This window comes from Benincasa hispida, chromosome 11 (genome assembly GCF_027475165.1).
Source record: "Benincasa hispida cultivar pf3 chromosome 11, pf3_genome.v1.1, whole genome shotgun sequence".
NCBI classification, from domain to species: domain Eukaryota; kingdom Viridiplantae; phylum Streptophyta; class Magnoliopsida; order Cucurbitales; family Cucurbitaceae; genus Benincasa; species Benincasa hispida.
The window spans coordinates 64,105,715-64,126,604 of record NC_143488.1 but is presented as its reverse complement, the minus strand read 5'-3'; the positions used below and the strand labels follow the sequence as shown (position 1 = coordinate 64,126,604).

Here is a 20,890-nt window from a genome sequence, read left to right as displayed (position 1 = left end):
GTCATCCATGAACACCTCGACTGACTCCTCCAGGAAATCTGAGAAAATGGCCATCATACACTTTTGAAAGGTGCCTGGTGCGTTACAGAGTCCAAATGGCATGCGACGGAATGAAAATACACCGAATGGGCACATGAAAGTTGTTTTGTCTTGGTCTTCTAGCGCAATTGCGATCCGGTTATACCATGAATAGCCATCAAGAAAGAAAAAGAATTCATTCCCCAAGCTGATCCAACATTTGATCAATGAACAAGAGTGGAAAATGGTCTATCTTTGTGGCCAAATTTAGCTTGCAGTAATCCATGCATATTCTCCACCTCGTAGTTGTTCTGGTAGGAATTAATTCATTTTTGCTATTGGTGACGACTGTCATGCCCCCTTTCTTTGGAATGCACTACACTGGGCTTACCAAGCTGCTATCAGATATGAGGTAAATGACGCCTGCATCAAGCCACTTCACAATCTCTTTCTTTACAACCTCCCTCATGGTAGGGTTCAGATAGCGCTGCCTCTCTACTGACCCTGCTTTTCCCTCTTCAAGACGGATCTTGTGCATGCAATACGAGGGACTGATCCCTCGGATGTCTGCTAAGGTCCATCCCAAGGCTCTCGTGTATTTCTTGAGGGTCTGAATAAGTGCTTCCTTCTTTTCTTTACTCAGTAAGGCAGAGATTATAACTGGTAGAGTGTTGTTGCCTCCTAAATAAACATATTTGAGGTGCACTGGTAACACCTTCAACTCCAACATGGGTGGTTCTTCCAAAGGTGGCTTAGTTCACTGTGTTGCTTGTTCAGATAACTTTATTATTTCAAAATCTGGTTCAGTTTTTATTGCGGCGAATTCTCCTCCAGCATTGCGCCAATCTCAAAATCTTCTTCCTCCGATTCTTCTCGAAACTCGTGCCAATGTTCTTCCTGCAGTTCTCCACCATACTGGCAGTTTTCCATATCACCTGGGTATTTCAACGCATTGAGAATGTTGAACTTTACTTGCTAATTATCGACTCTTACGGTAAGTTCTCATTTCTGTACGTCTGTCAGCACTTGCCCTGTTGCGAGAAACGGGTGACCCAAGATGATTGGCACCTCATTGTCAGCTTCATAATCCAATATAATAAAGTCAGTAGGAAAGATGAATTTATCCACTTGCACAAGTACGTCTTCTATCTTTCCCTCTAGATGCGTTATTGATCTGTCAGCCAATTGCAACGTAACTGTGGTAGGTCTTGCATTGTGGATGTTTAACTTTTTAAAGATTGACAAGGGCATCAGGTTTATTCTTGCCCCTAAGTCACACAGCGCATTTTCGACTTCTTTACCCCCTATTGAGCATGGCAATGTGAAACTCCCTAGATCTTTCATTTTCTTGGGGATGTTGTTCTGGAAGAGCGCACTACATTCATACGTTAGTGCGACAGTTTCATTTTCCCCGAACTTTCTCTTGTTGGCGAGTATGTCCTTGAGGAATTTCACGCTCGTCATTTGTTCCAACGCTTCTACTAAGGGAATGTTGATATGTAGCTATCAGAGAACATCCAAGAACCTCTTGAATTGTTTACTATCATTTTTTTAGCCTAGACGGGAAGGGTGGAGGATCCCGTCGTACTTCCTGATCGTTTAACTGTTCATTGAGGTCCCTTACTTGCTGTGTTTTTGGGGCTGGAGGTTGCGATGACTTTGATTCTGAGTCTTGTTGAGATTCATTCTTTGTAGAGGTAGTTGCTTCTGAACTGGTAGATCTGTTGTCTGTGATTGAGTGGTCATTATTGGTGATTGAGTCTTCTGGCAGTTTTACTGATTCCGGTACTAGTGGCACGGGGACCGTCTTCTTACCGCTTCTCAATGTCACTGCTTGACATTGTTCCTTGCTGCTTGGTCCAGGTGCTTCCGAGCTGTTGGCCAGCGTACCAGGCGCTCTATTCTTAAGCTTGTTCGTAAGCTGTCCAATTTTCACCTCCAAATTTCGAATGGAGGAAGCTTGCGACTGCATGATTGCCTCATTCTTCTCGATATATTGTTTCAGTAGTGTTTCCAAAGACGAGGTACTCGAAGAGGTATTAGAAGAGTATGGTTGGTTATGTAGCTGTCTATTCTGAAAATTACCTTGGCCTTGATTCTGATGATGAAAATCGGAGGATTACCTCAATTCCCGGGATGACTATTCTAATGATTCCTTTGGCCCCCTTGGTTGTGATTCCCTCCCCAACTGAAGTTAGGGTGATTCCGCCAACTAGGGTTGTACGTGTTGCTAAATGGGTCATTGTGAATAGAGTATATGGATTGTGGATTTGACGGGCAGACTTCCATTGAGTGTCCCTCTCCGCATTGGATGCAGCTTACTGCTACCACTTGCGTCAGTACATTGGCTTGCGCTGCACTTTGAGAGAGATGTCCTTGATTAATAGCCATAGTCTGGAGGAGCAAGGTTACTGTTTCCATTTGGGCGGCCAAGGTGGTCATTGTATTAGCTGATACAATGGCACTTTCTTCTCTTCTTCGTTCCGAGCCTCTTCCCCCATACCCGTTATCCATCAAATCATCTATATTTCATGAAATGCGATCTAAGATGATCTTCGCTTCCGTATACGTCTTGTCCATGAACCCTCATGCCACGGAGGCATCAGTAACTGCTTGCGTTGATCTATCCAAGCCATTATAAAAAGTTTCCATCAGAAAGCAACCGATGTGCAGACAGTTCTTCACTAATCGTCTGAATCGCACCTAGGCAGTGTTCAGAGTTTCATTTTCCATCTGTTCAAAATTTAACATGTCCCTCATTCTTCTTGCATTGACGGCTGGCGGGAAAAATTTCTTCATAAACCTCTCAACCAACTAGTCCCATGAGTTGATTTCATTTGGCTCTAGTGAATGAGCTCACCTCTTTTCTTCATCTTGCAGTGTATATGGGAAGAGATACAGCCTAATCCCTTCAGGAGTCACACCAGGAATGGAGAATGTGTTGCACATTTCAACAAAGCTGGTCAAGTGAGCATGCGGGTCTTCTCCTTGTAGACCTCCGAATTGCCCCGCATTCTAGATCATTTGTAGCATGACTGACTTTATCTCAGATCTTGTATTCTTCTCTACCGTGGGTCTTGCAATTCCTTGCGAGAAGTCATATAGATTCAGCACTGCATAGTTCCTCATTGGGATATTGCGGTTGGCTGCCAGGAACACTGGATCTTGCGCCGGCCAATTTACCCCTTGATTCCCATCGGGCCTATCATTGTTATTTGCCATGTTTCTTCTTCGCCTTATTCGGTTCTGGCATGCTCGTGCGTGAAAAGTACACTCGATCTCTAGGTCGGCTTCAAATTCTGGTTCAGCTCCAGTACTCATAAACCGTTAGTCTGCTCTCTGCGATAAACAGACAGTACAACAGAGATCTGTCCTACAAAATACCACAAAAGTATTCAACACAAAAAAAAAAAAAAAATTGCCAACCCCAACAACGGCGCCAAAAACTTGTAGATAATAAAATTTTAATTTCTTTCTTTATCTTTCTAATGCGTTGCTTATGAATGATTCAAGTTCTTGTCCTCAGCAACGGCGCCAAAAACTTGATAGACGAAATTGTAATCTTTATCTATATCTTATATCTATCGCCATAAACGTGTAATGATTTTAAATGAATTTATGAATGTTGATGGCTTTATGCGCTCAAGTTGCTTTGCGATAAAGATATGCGATACTACGTTCTAAATGTATGCGATGATGCTTAGATGCTTTGTAGTATGCATTCGTGTAGTGCATGTCACAAGTTTTCTTGTGTTGGAACCAAGTATAATTCCAACGCAAGTTTCTCAGAGTGATCTGAGGTCGAACATGGGGATTGTTATTGTTAATGCTACTAATGTGGTATATGCGATCGATTTAACATAAAGAATAAAGAATTGGTCGTGTAGAAATGTAAATTGCGTTAAAGAATAAAATGTGATGGTAATTAAAGTGCAATAAATTAAATTGCGGTGATAAAATAAATGATTAAAATATTGATGATACAGGTTGAGGACTGGCTGTGAAGTTGTGCAAAAGAGTCTAATGAATGTGGTGGCAAGTCTTGTGAAGTGAATCAGAAAGAGAATGGGTTGAGGGAAAGGACATCGCAGGTTCGCCAATCTTGCTGAGGACGCAACTAAGGTTCCACTTTCTCTTGGCTTACACCTTTCAGTGATCGGTCGCGTTCCCATACGTCTATGGTAAAACAGAGATGAACGTGATGAACGCAAGGTTATTTCCATCACTGGAAATACTTCTCACTTTAGTTAATGCATTCTTCCAACCTTCTCTCGATAGGCGGAATAACATCTTCACTTTTGCTCTCACAAGTGAAGATGCTGTCGAGCATGCTTTAGCTAAATTCAGCCGATTTCCTCAACAAGGATTAACTCACTCGCTTAATCCTTCCCCTTTACCCAGGGGATTAGCGACATATGATGAAGAAAATGGATGATAAATGTGTGGAAAAGAACAAAGAGATGATAATGATTACGATACTGATATTGAAATCTAGAGATAAGCATTTGATACAGATTGTGAATGAGAGATTAAAGAAAGATGAACATAGTAGATGAATTGGAAAGTAAGAACAAATACAGAAAGAGTGTCAATGTCTTGACACAGATCCCGATCGGAGACGTTGTGCTTGTCGGCATGTGGAATAAATGGAGTGGAAAGCTTCCCTCTCAGACTTGCTTTCCAGGTAGAAGTGACCTCTTGCACAGAGTATCTTCTTCGGGAATGGAAATAATTTCATGCTCGGAAAATTACCTTTCAGTCTTGTCTCGTCGTTCTCCCGGATTTTCTCTGGATCGTCTCTTTAGACCAGCCTCCTTTACATTGAATTTGAGGAATCTATTTATAGACCTTGGCTCCTGTATTAGTGGTCCCACTTTGTAAATCTAATAATTCCTGCCATGGCATAGTGGAAATGTCCGCCCTGCTCCACGATCAATTTGTCAGAATAGTACAACCGAAAAGTTGTACACTTGTTAGAAGTCCATGCGAATGCGTTGCTCTTCTCATCTTCGATCGATCGTCGCATGCAGTGTAACTGTTTTGATCTTCTATCGATTGCTGCATGCAATGAAAATGCGTTGATCGCTTGAATCCATGATCGATCATCGCATGCGCTGCAATTGCGTTGATCTTTTTCGTTCTTGATCAATTGCTGCATGCAATGTCGATGCGTTATTCATTTTTGTCTTTGAGCGATTAACGCATGCGGTGACCTATTTCCTGCAAAACAAAGACTTGGACATTCTATTTCACCATCACAATGGGGTTAGTGGGTGTGTTCACGACACTTTACAATTTTCGTATTTCTAAGCCAATTTCTATATTGTTGACGCAACTTTTCCTTCTTTTTGTCGCATAATCTATATAAAATGCCATAAATAACTTGTATTTCTACAAGTTATCAGTCAGAGAACTCTTTTGTGCTATATCAGGATGATGAAAAAGATATATTCAACATCTGCCAAGTACCCACATTATACGTGGGTGGAGAGAAAAGTGGGGAGGGAAGTTAATTCCCTCTCATTAATTCAAATTAATAAAAAAATAACTAAAATTAATATAATATAATTATAAATATAACAATTAATTTAATTTATTATACATATAATTATATGTTATATCATATGTAACATATAACTTACAGTTTCAATATTGTATCTATACAATATAACCTATAGTTTCTTTTCTCTCACAAATGGTATTTAATATAAATCACATTTACATTAAATTCAGTTACATGAATCCGATTCATATAATTAATATTTGAATCATATTCAAATATTTATTTCCTCTCATAAATGGTATTTAATATAAATTACATTTACATTAAATTTAATTATATGAATCAAATTCACATAATTAATATTTGAATCATATTCAAATATTTATTTCTTCTCATAAATAATATAATGTATCAAATATATTATAACAATTATATCATATATAATTAATTTCCTCAATTAATTTGAACAATTCAAACTAATCCAAAAACTGATTCTCATTTAGTTCTATTGAGCTACCAAAGGGACCTCATGGACTTATAGCTTGAAGCTTCAACATTCGTGAATAATTAATCAAACTCTTCAATTAAATTATTCACCATTTGTTAACTGTATGACCCTCCACTAAAGACCGACAACTGTATTCTTCACACTATAGATATATTTCTATGTCCATTAGATATAACCAATCAACAGTACAATGACCTTTCATAAATTGCTCGTAATTACAGCTGAGCTAAATTACCATTTTACCCCTGTAGTTACATCTAATTTCTTATGTACCACTGATTCCTCTAATGAACAATAGATCATAGTCCAACTATGACTAAACCTCTCTTGGGTCAGGAGAGGTTGTGGCACCACATTGTTTAAGCCTCGGAATCAGCCTTTAAGGGAGCAACTTATCTACTTACCTCGACCTCGGGGAAGGAGTGAATTCCTTCTTGTGTAGCTGCGTTCCCAGATCCCCAATCAGATGGATCCTCAAAATGATAGGCTTGTTGAGTTGGCGATCTGGCCACTCTCACCCATACAAATCAAAGGACCGCCCTCATAGGTAGGAGTTCATAACTCACTCAAGATTCAGGTCTTGTTACCTATGGTCATCCTGGTAAATTGTAAGTCTCTATTATGAACGACGTTGATAACTCTAAAAAAGAGCTATTATTCCTAGCTTCATTAGGGCTTGTTATTGGATTTTATGTGTTTATTTCCCTATTTTGTAGGTACCAAGCAATCAAGAGGTAGAATTAATCATTTGGTGAAGAACGAGGTTAATTTGAAGCAATTTAGAGTTGATTTGAACATCCGGGCTTCAAAGGAGTTAAAATTACCAAGATGCCATTGAATTCCACCGAGTTTAATCAACCATCGAGTATAATCGAGTACCATCAAGTAAGTTGTCGAGTATAATAAAGTAAAATGCTATTGAGTAAATGAGCATGGAGTATCAAGTCACCGAGCATCGAGTATCGTGTTTTTTATAGAATGCTCAACATTGCAACATTGTCTCGACCGTCACAACGCTCTGATTATTCAACAACGCCACCGTTGCAACGCAGCCTAACGCTTTACTCTAATGCTCGTGGGCTTTTCTGTAGAGCGTTGCAACACTATTTTTAGCATTGCAACGTTGCAAAGATTTCTATAAATACTCCTCCTCGGCCCTAGGTCAAAGTATGTTGAATTGTATGCCAAAAATTGGGTTATTCCTTAATGGAGGCCGATGAGAGGCCTCACCCTCTTCCTTTTCCTCTAGGCATTCAGTATCATTAGGTTAGTTTTTATTTTGGGATTATGAATGTGTTCTGGATTGTATCCCATTAGTTTTTCTATGAATCGATGAGGTAATTCTTTTATGCAGTTCTTGGATCGAACATTCTTTGTATTTGATGAATTTCTGTTCAACTTTGTGCTTAATTCAGAATTATGATTTTCTTGAATCTTGTTTAATTTAGACTTGCTTTTATGTGTTGGATTGACGCCCTTATCATGATCACATATATTAACTAGTTAAATTCAAGCTCGCATGTATCCTTGTAATCATCCATGCTTTGAATTTACCCTTATAACACTGATTAATCTAGATTTAAAGAATAAATTGATTATTTGAACATGGCTTTCCTGACACTTAATCAACACGGTTGAATCTTGAATCTTAGTGTATGCGTTTCTAGTTCTTTATGGCCACTAAGGACCCAATTACCTCTAGGAGCATGTAGGTTAGTTGAGGCACGGTCTTTCCAGCCTTAATTACGAATTAGGACACTTGATTGGTTCGGATTAATTGATTTTCCGCCTTTGTAGAGATTAGTTAATTTGCATCGATTGGGTAGCTATGCATGCATAATTCGAATACATGATATTTTGGCAGAAAACAATGATTTAAATTACATTGAATGGCTATTTGATCCGAGAATCACGTGAATCCATTACCATTTCATATATCCATTGCAATTTACTTTTACTTGAAAATTTCAATTTAAAAACCAAAAACCAAACCCAGTTTTTATTGTTTTTCTACGGTCAAATCTAACCCAAAAGAAATTAATTCTTTGCTTCTCTTTGGTTCGACCCCACACTTACCACTGTTTTAACGTTTTAGTAGTAATAGAAGTAGTTTAGTGATTTTACAAGTTTTCTTTTGTTTCGGTTTGGAGTCGAATTAACGACATCGATTCTTGATCCAAACAGGTGTTATATAATGAGACTAGACATTTCGTAGTTCGATCTTATACAAACCCCTTTGTATAGAATATCCTAGCTCACATGTCTATACATGAATGATCAAGATCATATCATTTGTAGCAGTTTATAACAATTGTAACACCTACAAAGTGGGCCATACTCGTAGTGTCACAAGGATAACGTACACAACCTTATCCATCTACTACAAACCATTTAGGTTATCAATTAAACATGATCTACCCGTATGTCTCTACATACGTGTTTAAGCTACAAGATAACCTTGGATGTTAATTTATTGGTTTGTGGTTAGTGCAATTGAATATGGAATAAAATATCATATATTTTATTAAATAAAAAATGAGTTTGTACAAAATATTTACAAACCATAGGACCCTACGAGTTTTAGAGCATTAACCCTAACACTTAAGATGATGGTTTACGGAACACTTCCTACTTGGGAACTGACCCGGAACTTAAGTTAAATTCACCTTAATCCTATTAGCATGCAATGTCACTAGATTAATTAAATGGTTCGAATCACCTAGAACATTAGAGTAAAGACCTTATTATAAGAGTTATAATAGGCACAAACTTAGATAGATTCATTAACCAGAATTTAACTAGGTATAATAAAACCCTAAAATAGTACAATACTTTAATGGGAGAAAAATAGTATATGGGATATATCAATTTTTAGCTCTTAAGACCCTAAGAGTTCACACCATGAGATCCATACTTGACTTTGTGTTGCCCTAGGTGCGGCCTCCCTTTGGAAAGTGTTTGCATGGGTCAATACCAAGGTGAATAGGGAAAGTATTCATAGTGAATGAGAGAAGGACGCATGTCAACGTATCCTATGGTCTCTTACATTAGGTTGCATCGTGAGATTCCTATGATTCACCTGCATCGTCCTGGAGTGACCATCCCTTTGAAGGCCTGATCGTAGGATTCAGAACAATGCAAACTCCAGTAATGGATAGGGTTTTTTAAGATAATCTTTAACAATTGTCTTGTGAAACCCCGATTAGTGATAAAAGGAATTAACTAAGTGAAATCCTAAGTTAAGGGGAAGGAAATTTCTAAGTGTTAAGTAGATTTTCCTTGAATAATTTAAGTTAAGCTTTAATTAGTAAAATTGTAATGAAATTTGTATAATAAGTATGTTGATGAGAAAGTTAGTGTGGAATGGTGAAGGAGGAATGGGGATTTGAAAAAGAAAAATATGGAAATTGAGTTTGGGAAATTTGGAAAAAATTGGTTAAGTATGGAAAATTTATGTGAAATGCATGTTGTGCACAAAGCACTAGAAGGCAATTGACTAGTGGCACAATCGTGTAGAAATTGCACGGAGACAAACAATGTTCGCAGTAGCTAAGAGCGAGATCGTTGAGAGCAAGATCATTGAGATCGACACCACCGAGATTAGAGAGAGTAAGATTTTAAGCTAGAAAGTTGGAGAGAGCGAGATTGGAGAGAAAATTTGGAGAGAAAGATAGTTGGATAGAGCGAGATTAAAGAGAAAGTTTGGAGAGAAAGTTGGAGAGAAAGCCGGAGAGAGCGAGAGTGGAGAGAAAAGTTGGAGAGAAAAGTTGGAGAGAAACTGGGAGAGAGCAAGATTGGAGAGAAAATGGGAAAGAAAGTTCGAGAGAGCGACACTACTGAGATTGAATCTAGGAGAGAAGGTTGGAGAGAAACTTGGAGAAAGCAAGATTTTGAGCGAGAAAGTGGGAGAGAACGACACTGCCGAGAGTGGAAAGAGCGAGAGCGCCTATGCGTTAGCCTTGCTTTGTCCGATTCGAACGTCATGCCCACGCCTCGCCTATGCATTGAACGCCCGAGCAAGCTTCTGGGCGATGTATTTGGACGCGTTGTGGTGGATTATGCATTTAAAAACCCTAATTTGAATACAAACAAAGCTTGAAGAAGTAAGGGAAAACGTCAATTAAAATTTAGGTATCCGATTAAGAGAAATTCTTAAACCTTAAGAAATTGTATTGATGCATTTAGGAAGAACACATTAAACCAAGGTGAAGTCAGCTTACGTTGATAAAGAGAGGATTAAACATTTGGCCATGCAGCCAAGTAGGTGTTGTCAATCCCACGAGCAATTTGAACTCCTATAAATATGGAGTTGGGATTTTATTTTCAAATCACACAAAAATCATAAATTTCGTAGAGAAAGTAGAGGGCAGTGAGGGTTCAGAGGAATGTGTCAAATTTGGATGAGAAGATCTTCCAATCTACTCGTACATTTGAAGTGATTCCAAAGCCATCTGAAATCTCTGAAAGTCTAGTTTTCAGAATAGGGCTGCCAGAGGAAAAAGCTCAAAGGAACCGGGCTGGAGATTGAAAAGAAGGCAGAAGGGTTAGACTATCTGATTAGTCTGGGCCAGTCTTGAAGGCTCTGAGATTCCGGCCAAACCACGAGGAATTCTGAACTGCAATTTTAGGGTAAGCTTCGTGAGACATTTTAGAATAAGTTTGTAAAAGAAAGTATTTTAAAATAAGGTTCATAACTATGAGTAATCTAAGTTGTAAATTGAATCTGGATTCTACGGGTGAAAAGAAGTCCGGGGAGCTACTAGAGTGAAAAGCTCCTAAGAAATCGAGGTGAGTGGCTAAAATGTTTTCGAACTAAAACGTTTTAAACTGGTTTGATTACAAACATTTTACAGAAAGCATGTTTGTGAAAATATTCTCATGCCTACTAGTTTTATAAAGTGGTCTCCAAGCAAGTTTGAATTGTGATTTGAATGATGCATATTGTTGAAAAACTATTTACATATGTATATGTATTGATTTTATCCAGCATGCATTACCATCTTTAAAGCCATGTTGTATATGTGTTATACTGTACATGCTTTAAAGAGAAAATAATTAAAGAGAAAAGTTGTTTATAAATAGTTTTGGTAAAATGCGATGCCGAAGTACAAGGAGAAGGCATCCACCCAACTAGATACTGAAGTACAAGGAGAAGGTATCTATTGGTACTGAAGTACGCTTTAGAAGGTACCAAGCCAACGGGGTACTGAAGTACGTTGAATAAGGTATCCTAGTAGCTTGATACTAAAGTACAAGGAGAAGGTATCTGAGCAGTAGTACCTAATGTGGCCACAAGTGAAGAAAGTCAGAGATTGAGCAAAAGGATTCTCTCTGGACTAGTAGTTGGTGTTGGGATTATTTTACCCGTTATACAGTACTTTGATTTGAAAATGACTTTACTGTTTTATCTTTAAAACAGTTTTATATATATTACGCTTGGAAATTTGTTTATATTGCATTAAATTATATTTCAGATAAAACTATCTTCTGAAATTATGCATGAGAATTTACTATGTTTTCTCGGTCACTCACTGGCGTAAGCTCGCTCAGTTTTCAAATGTTTTGTTTTTCCCCCCAACAGGTAGCGGTCAAATCTCTGAAGATAGCTTAGTATCTGCTCTACCACTAAAGGACCAAAAGACTTGTAACCGTTTGCTAGGTGGTTACTGTTAATATTGTACACATGTTACTATTGTTCATATAGGGACTAGGGTTTGTTGATTTTGGGACTTGTAAATCTAGTGTTGTAATGACTCTAAACATATTATGTTTCTAAGTTAATAAATTGTGGGCCTAAAGACGTCCCATTGCATATGAATTATAATTGGTATTAGAGTTATTCCGCAAGAGTTATTAGGCAATAAGTGTCAACCCAAGGGTTGGTAACTGCTGCAGTCACGACTTTCTCTAGGCTAAGAAGGTGGTTTGGGGCAGGGTGTGACAGTTTGGTATCAGAGCATAAGTTTTTGGGACAATTGAGGAATTAGTTTATACCAACTTGGTATCCAGTATAAGTTTCTGGGAAGGTTAAAAAGTTAGTTGATACCAATTTGGTATCAGAACAAAGGTTTACGTAAAACTTGGGAAAAGGTTGAGTGTAAAGTCTAAGTTGATACCAACTTTGTATTAAAGGATGGGTTATACGTAAGTTTGGGAAAGATTTAAGCTAGCTTCGTACTAAAACATAAGACTTTGGGTGAAAGAGAGAGTTCATGCATTAGATTAAGTCCCATAGATAAGTCCCTAACATGTGTACCTAATAATTAGGCAAAGATGCTGAGAAGAAGTGGTAAGCGGAGCAAGCAGGCTGAGGAGAGGAATGTTAACCCTACCAGCGAAGGTCCTGAAGTTAGATGAAACCCAGATCCGAAGGGGAAAAGAGTTAGAGACTCAGTAGAACAGGAAGCAACTTCTGAAAACAAGTCTAGTACACCAAAAGTAGATGTAGAACCCCAGATGGAGGATCGAGTATTCGATAGAATCACTAAAAGATTGGCGGCGAGTGTAGGATCGATTCAGAATGATCCAAAAAAGAAATTCAGCGTCGAGAGGCTGAAAGATTTAGGAGCCACGACATTCGATGGAGCCACAGATCCAATAGATGCTGAGATCTGGTTGGATTTGATTGAGAAGTGTTTTAAGATTATGAGGTGCCCTAAAGACCGTAAGGTCGAGTTAGCAACATTCTTGCTGCAAAAAGGGGCTGAGAAATTGTGGAAAGTGATAAAGGCTAGAAAGGGTAGTTCAAAAACTATGACTTGGTCTGAGTTCAGACAAGTATTCAAAGATAAATACTACCCTAGTTCTTTTAAAGAAGCGAAGAGGGAGGAATTCCTTAGGCTAACTTAGGGAGTAATGACGGTTGCTAGTATGAACAAAGATTTACTGAGTTATCTCAAAATGCCCTTCTGATCATTGCAGAAGAAAAGGAGAGGTGTAGAAGATTAAGAATGGCCTAAGAAGAAAAATACATACACCCGTTACCTCTACATCTAATTGGGTGAATTTCACTCAGTTAGTTGAAACCGCTATCCGAGTAGAGCAGAGTGTAGCAAGGGAAGATGTACTCTAGTCAGGTGAAGGACAGTTTAAAATGCCTGGAGAAATGAGAGGTAAGAGATTTAGACCCCCATTTTCTGGACAGTCGGGTATAAAGAGCTTTGGAGGCATGAGCCAATAAAGTTCAAGTCGTAAGAGGTCAAGACCTGCAACTAGACCGAGTGGTAGATTGGTATCAGGTCGCGCTAGCGAGTCAGTAGCTAATACGGGGAGAAACCACTTTGTGTAAACTGTGGTAGGCCTCATACAGGAGTATGTTATGGTAGTAGAAATGTGTGTTTCCAGTGTAGACAAGCTGGGCATTTCAGGAGAGATTGCCCTCAGCTAGGTCATGGAGCATAGAATGAGCAAAGAGAAGTTACCCAAACTGTAAACCAACCTAGAACAACCGGAACTAGAAGTGAGGGATCCAATGTAGCTAAGCAGAAAGGGGTAGCTGGATGACCCCAACAGCAACCACAACAGCAGTAGGGTAGAATGTACGCTATGACACACCAGGAAGCAGAAGAGGCTTCAGATGTCGTAACTGGTACGATAACTTTATGTAATCAATCTTCTTATGCATTATTTGATCCTGGTGCTACGCACTCATTCATATCTAGTATGTGTGCATTACATATAGATAAAATACCTGAATGTATGGATGGGGAATTATTTATCTCTACGCCTGTAAGAGATACTCTAGTGGTACATGAGTATTATAGGAATTGTGAAGTAATTCTTGGAGACCAAAGTTTTTGGGTCAACTTGATTCCATTAGAATTACTAGAGTTTGATGTTATCTTAGGTATGGATTTCCTAAGTAAACACTATTCCACTATGGATTGCTTTAGAAGAGAAATAATGTTTAGGAAACCCGGTGAAAAAGAAATAACTCTGTAGGAAGTAAAAGAATACTCCCAGGAAGTTTAATATCAGCAATAAAAGCTAGAAAACTGTTGATTAAAGGATGTGAAGCTTATTTAGCATATGTAGTAGTTTCCCAAGATAAAAAACTAAAACTTGAGGATGTACCTGTAGTACAAGAACCCTTAGATGTGTTCCCTGAAGAATTACTAGGCTTACCGTCTGATAGGGAAATGGAATTTACTATTGAGTTAATTCCTGGTACTGTACCTATATCCCAAGCACCATATAGGATGGCCCCAACAGAGTTGAAAGAGTTAAAAGTTCAATTACATGAACTTGTGGATAAGGGGTACATTAGACCCAGTGTATCACTTTGGGGAGTGTCAGTCTTGTTTGTTAAGAAGAAAGACGGTACTCTTAGATTATGCATAGACTATAGACAGTTGAATAAAGTGACCATTAAGAATAAGTACCCATTTCCTCGTATAGATGATCTCTTCGATCAGTTAAAGGGAGCAACTGTGTTCTCTAAGATAGATTTGAGATTAGGCTATCACTAGTCGAAGGTGAAAGACACAGATGTTTCAAAGACTGCATTCAGAACTAAATATGGACATTTTGAGTTCCTAGTAATGCCGTTTGGATTGACAAATGCTCCTGCGGTATTTATGGACTTTGATGAATAAGATATTCCATTCTTGTCTAGATCAGTTGTGATAGTATTCATAGATGACATACTAGTGTATTCCAGTAGTACGGAGAAACACAAAGAACATCTGAGGATGGTATTATAAATATTAAGAGAAAATGAGTTATATGCCAAAGTTAGTAAGTGTGATTTTTGGTTAAATCAAGTCGTATTCCTTGGGCATAGAGTTTCAACTGACGGAGTTAGCGTTGATTCCCAAAAGATAGAAGCAATAGTTAATTGAAAACGACCCCTGAATGTAATCGAAGTATGCAGTTTTCTGGGTTTAGAAAGTTATTATAGGAGATTCATGGAGGGTTTCTCTAAGATAGCTCTTCCATTGACAAACTTGACCAGAAAAGAAGCAAAGTTTGAATGGTCGCCAGAATGCGAGCATAGTTTCCAAGTGCTGAAACAAAGGTTAGTATCAACACCCATATTAACTCTACCTACACCAGGTAAAGGGTTTGAAATTTATTGTGATGCATCCCGACAAGGGTTAGGATGTGTGCTGATGCAAGAAGGAAAAGTAGCAGCCTATGCTTCGCGACAGTTAAAGAAGCATGAATGTAACTAGCCTACATACGATTTAGAGTTAGCAGCAGTTATGTTAGCTCTAAAATTGTGGAGATATTACCTATTTGGTGAGCGTTGTCATATATTCACGGATCATAAGAGTCTGAAGTATATCTTTGGTCAGAAGGAACTGAACTTGAGATAGAGAAGATGGCTCGAATTGATCAAAGATTATGACTGTACAATTAACTATCACCCAGGTAAAGCAAAGTTGGTAGTTGATGCTCTAAGCCAAAAAACCAGATCAGCTAGAGTTAGTGAAGGGTACACTGATTCATGAGTTGTATAATACTAGGGCAGCATTATCATTCGGTCAAACAGGAGGGTTACTAGCTTCATTTCAAGTACGTCCTACGCTCGTAGAAGATATTCTACGTAAACAGTTAAAGAATTCTGATCTTTAGAAGTTAGCTGAAGAAGTGGATAAAGGATTGAGAACAAATTACTAATTAAGAGCTGATCAAGTGCTACTAAAGGAGGGTAGAATATGCGTACCTAAAGATCTACCGAGGAAGGTAAGTGTGAATTTAAGTTATTCTCATTTAGTATTTGAGATACAAATGTTTATGTGGTAGATAGTTTGGTTCAATATCTAGCTTAGAGATAGTTAGGTGAGGTATCATTGGATAAATTAAGGAATTGATATCAGAGTAGCATAGTGGAAGCGTGGTAATAGACAAGGTTATAGGAGGTTACAATAGTGGTTGTTGTGAAACCTTAAACCAGAGTTAGTTCGAGTAAATTTCGAGGACGAAATTTTCTTAAGGGGGAAGTAAATGTGCAACATGGATTTCTATTTTCCTACTTTAGCAAGTGATAAAAGGAATTAACTAAGTGAAATCCTAAGTTCAGGGGAAGGAAATTTCTAAGTGTTAAGTAGATTTTCCTTGAATAATTTAAGTTGAGCTTTAATTGGTAAAATTGTAATGAAATTTGTATAATAAGTAGATTGATGAGAAAGTTAGTGTGGAATGGTGAAGAAGGAATGGAGATTTGAAAAAAAAATATGGAAATTGAGTTTGGGAAATTTGGAAAAAATTGGCTAAGTATGGAAAATTTATGTGAAATGCGTGTTGTGCACAAAGCACTGGAAGGCAATTGACTAGTGGCACAATCGTGTAGAAATTGCACGGAGACAAACAATGTTTGCAGTAGCTAAGAGCGAGATCGTTGAGTGCAAGATCATTAAGATCGACACCTCTGAGATTAGAGAGAGTGAGATTTTGAGCTAGAAAGTTTGAGAGAGCGAGATTGGAGAGAAATTTTGGAGAGAAAGATAGTTGGAGAGAGCGAGATTGGAGAGAAAGTTTGGAGAAAAAGTTGGAAAGAGCGACAATGCCGAGATTGAAACTAGGAGAAAAGGTTGGAAAGAAACTTCGATAAAGCGAGATTTTGAGCGAGAAAGTGGGAGAAAGCGACACTGCCAAGAGTGGAGAGAGCGACACTACCGAGAGCGGAAAGAGCGAGAGCGCCTATACGTTAGCCTTGCTTTGTCCGATTCGAATGTCACGCCCACGCCTTGCCTATGCATTAAACGGCCGAGCAAGCTTCTGGGCAATGTATTTGGACGTGTTGGGGTGGATTATGCATTTAAAAACCCTAATTTGAATACAAACAAAGATTGAAGACGTAAGGGCAAACGTCAATTAAAATTTAGGTGTCCGATTAAGAGAAATTCTTAAACCCTAAGAAATTGTGTTGGATGCGTTTGGGAAGAACACATTGAACCAATATGTTGATAAAGGGAGGATTAAACATATGGCCATGTAGCCAAGTAGGTGCTGTCAATCCCATGAACAATTTGAACTCCTATAGGGAGTTGGGATTTCATTTTCAAATCACACAAAAATCATAAATTTCGTAGAGAAAGTAGAAGGCAGTGAGGGTTCAGAGGAATGTGTCAAATTTGGACGAGGAGATCTTCCAATCTACTTGTGCGTTTGAAGTGATTCCAAAGCCATATAAAATCTTTGAAAGTCTAGTTTTCAGAGTAGGCTGTCAGAGGAAAAAGCTCAAAAGAACCGGGCTGGAGATTGAAAAGAAGGCAAAAGGGTTAGACTATCGAATCAGTCTGAGCCAGTCTTGAAGGCTCTGAGATTCCGGCCAAACCACGAGGAATTCTGAGCTGCAATTTTAGGGTAAGCTTCATGAGACATTTTAGAATAAGTTTGTAGAAGGAAGTATTTCAAAATGAGGTCCATGTAAGAAATTGGTGGTCGAGCAAAAGGCTTTCAATCTCGGCCGGGGCCAAGTAAGCTAAGTTGTAAGTTGAACCTTGATTCTAGGGGTGAAAAGGAGTCTGAGGAGCTACTAGAGTGAAAAGTTCCTAAGAAATCGAGGTGAGTGGCTAAAATATTTTCGAACTAAAACATTTTAAACTCGTTTGATTACAAACGTTTTACAGAAAGCATGTTTGCGAAAATATTCTCATGCCTACTAGTTTTATAAAGTGGTTTCCAAGGTTTGAATTGTGATTTGAACTAAAGTGGTTTCCAAAAAAATGGTAGCTAAGAACTATAGGAATAAGAGTTATTTTTGTATTAGTAATTAGCTGAGATTGTCTCAATTCAGGGGAGGCGTAGCTGATCACCCTTCATCATCTGTTGCTCTAAATCTCTGAAGTATGTTGAAAAAAATAAATCAATAGTTTAATTAAGGTTCTATGATTGCTTATTTTTGTTTAATTTATTGGATTTTTTTTTTATCTTTTTTTTGTGTAATGGGTTAAGACAAATATAACTAATACGGTCAATTGTTTGTTATTCATTTCAACATGTCTTTCACAATAATTTCCTTGTTTAAGAATGAAAAACCAACCGGTGAATATTATTCAACGCGAAAATGTAACTTGAATACAATTCTAATTATAGATGACCTATGGTTTGTCTTAATGGAGGAATGTCCTCCAATCACCACTCAGAATGCATCTCAAGCAGTAATGGATACTTATGACCCCTGGACGAATGCCAATGACAAAACCTGAGTCTATATCTTGGCAAGTTTCTCTAACGTTCTTACCAAGAAACACGAAGCCATGATCACTACATGTCAGATCAGAGAGTCCCTCCAGGAGATGTTTGGACAACCGTTCTCTCATATGCGCATGAAGGAAGGAAGGCCCTCAAGTATGTTTCTAACATGCGCATGAAGGAAGGTCAATCAGTGAGAGAACATGTTCTCGACCCGATGGTCGACTTTAATATCGTCGAGATGAACAATGCGATCATCGATGAATAGAGTCAGGTGTCCTTTATTTTAGAATATCTTTCGAAGAGTTTCCTCCAATTTCGCAACAATGCGGTTTTGAATAAAATAGAGTACACCATGACAACCCTCTTGAATAAGTTACAGACTTATCGGTCTTTTATGAAATGTATAGGACAAATAGAAGGAGAGAAAAATGTTGCCCATTCCAAGAAGTTCCACAAGGATTCATTCTCTAGAACTAAGTCTGTTCCCTCATCTTCTGGTTATAAGAAGATTCAGAAAAATAAAGGAGAGAAAAGAAAGGCTTCCGCTGCTAGGAAATGCAAGGCTAAGGTCAAGGTGGCTGACAAGGACAAGTATTTCTACTGCAATGTGGATAGACAATAGAAACACAATTTTCCTAAGTACCTCGCCAAGAAGAAGAAAGAGAATGAAGGTAAATATGATTTACTAGTTCTAGAAACTTATTTAGTGGAAAATGACCATAATGCCTGAATACTTGATTCGAGAGCCACTAATCACGTTTGTTCTTCTTTACAGAGAATTAGTTCCTTCTAGTAGCTCAAGGTGGGTGAAATGACACTTAAGGTTGGAACAGTAGACATCATTTCAGCTCTTACAGTGGGAGCTGCTAAGTTGTTTTTTAGAAATAAATAATTGATTTTGGGTCATTTGTATATAGTTCCTAAAATTAAGAGGAACCTTGTATCTATTTCTTGTTTAATTGAACAATCTTATTCTACTTCTTTTTCATTTAATGAAGCATTCATTATGAAAATAGTGTGACTATTTGTTTAGTTAAACTAGAAAACAATTTATATGTGTTAAGACCAACTGAATCAAAAGTACTTTTCAATCATGAAATGTTTTAAACTGCAAATACTCAAACAAAAAGGCAAAGAATTTCTCCAAGTAACAATAATACATATTTTTGGCATTTGAGATTAGGTCACATAAATCTCGATAGGATCAGAATACTGGTAAAGAATGGACTTCTAAGAGAGTTAGAAGATAATTCATTACCTCCATGTGAATCCTTTCTCAAAGGAAAAATGACTAAAACAAACCTTTCAGTGGAAATGTTTATAGAGCTAAAGAACCCTTAGAGTTCATACATTCAAACCTTTGTGGTCCAATGAATGTAAAAATCTGAGAAGGGTATGAATACTTCATCTATTTTATAAATGATTGTTCGAGGTATGGTTACTTATACCTAATGGAACATAAGTCTAAAGCCCTTGAAAAGTTCATGGCATATAAGGCTGAAGTTGAAAACCTGTTAGGTAAAACGGTTAAAACACTTCGATCAAATCAGGGTGGAGAGTACATGGATTCAGTATTCTAAGGCTATAAGATAGATATGGAATCTAATCCCAACTTTTAGCACCTGATACACCTCAATAGAATAATGTATCAGAAAGGAGAAATAGAACCTTGTTAGACATGGTTCATTTTGTGATGAGCTATGCTCAATTGCCTAGCTCATTTTAGGGATATGTAGTGGAGACTGCAATTCATATCTTGAACAATGTTGCCTCAAAGAGTGTTTCTGAAACACTTTTTGTCACACTGCCTCCCGAGCTTACCTCTACAACCCGAAAGGAGGCCTAAGGACAACAGATACCACCTTTTTGTGATACCTACTACCCATCTGAATCTTTTTCACTCATTAAAATTTAGGTCAAGGAAATAAACAACTGTTTGGCTAAACTTATTTTTTACAACAGTATAATGTTCATACAACTCCCAGACTTAACTATAAATGTTTACAACAATAACTTTAAAACCAGAAGTGTGGCTGTGGCGTGGCAGACCTTGACCTTAGCAGCACCTTGGAACTTCTCATCTTTTCGCTACTTGGGTAGAAAAACATGAAAGAAAAGAATGAGCTTCAAGAAGCTCAATGAGTGGTAACAACATAACAAGTCTCTTCAACTTATAACAAATAAATCATATACAATTACGAGGTTAACATTCAAACCTCAGCTTTAAATGAGTATGTTCTCAACCTTACCTACATACACGGTAGATAGTTAAACTGATACTAATTATAAATGCATACTCTCCTATGTTTCCTATGTGCACATAGATCCCCACTTATGGGCTCAGAAGCTAGGCCTGTCGGCCCTCTGACCATCCCATACGAGATTCCTCTCATAGGCTCAGGAACTAGGCCTCATGGCCCCCTGACCATCCTGTGTGATTCTACTCCGGGCTCAGGAACTAGGTCTGCTGACCCCCTAAGCATCTCGACCACATATTCTCATTTTCGTTTCGGTTACTTATTCACAACATAAACATAAACATGAAAGATGTGCTTAAGACCTTAAAGGAATTAACAGTCACCTTAATTGGTAGGAACCTTTCTCTCTTTCCAAGTTCCTTGGTTTCCTCTGGCTTCCTTTTGAACCTTAAATTCCATATTCATTTTGAAGCTCAGATTACTCATCATTACAGACCTTATTTTGAGACATTTCCTTCT

General features: G+C 38.0%; 1 protein-coding gene across 1 annotated transcript in view; it reads right to left on the bottom strand.

The window, feature by feature from the left end:
- Positions 1–828: 828 nt before the first annotated feature.
- LOC120090770 (uncharacterized) overlaps positions 829–20,890 on the bottom strand; it is a 64,233-nt gene continuing 44,171 nt past the window's right edge. Inside the window, 1 exon segment of the mRNA XM_090307029.1 lies at positions 829–1,474. Within this exon segment, the coding sequence (XP_090163155.1) occupies positions 829–1,474 (646 nt within the window).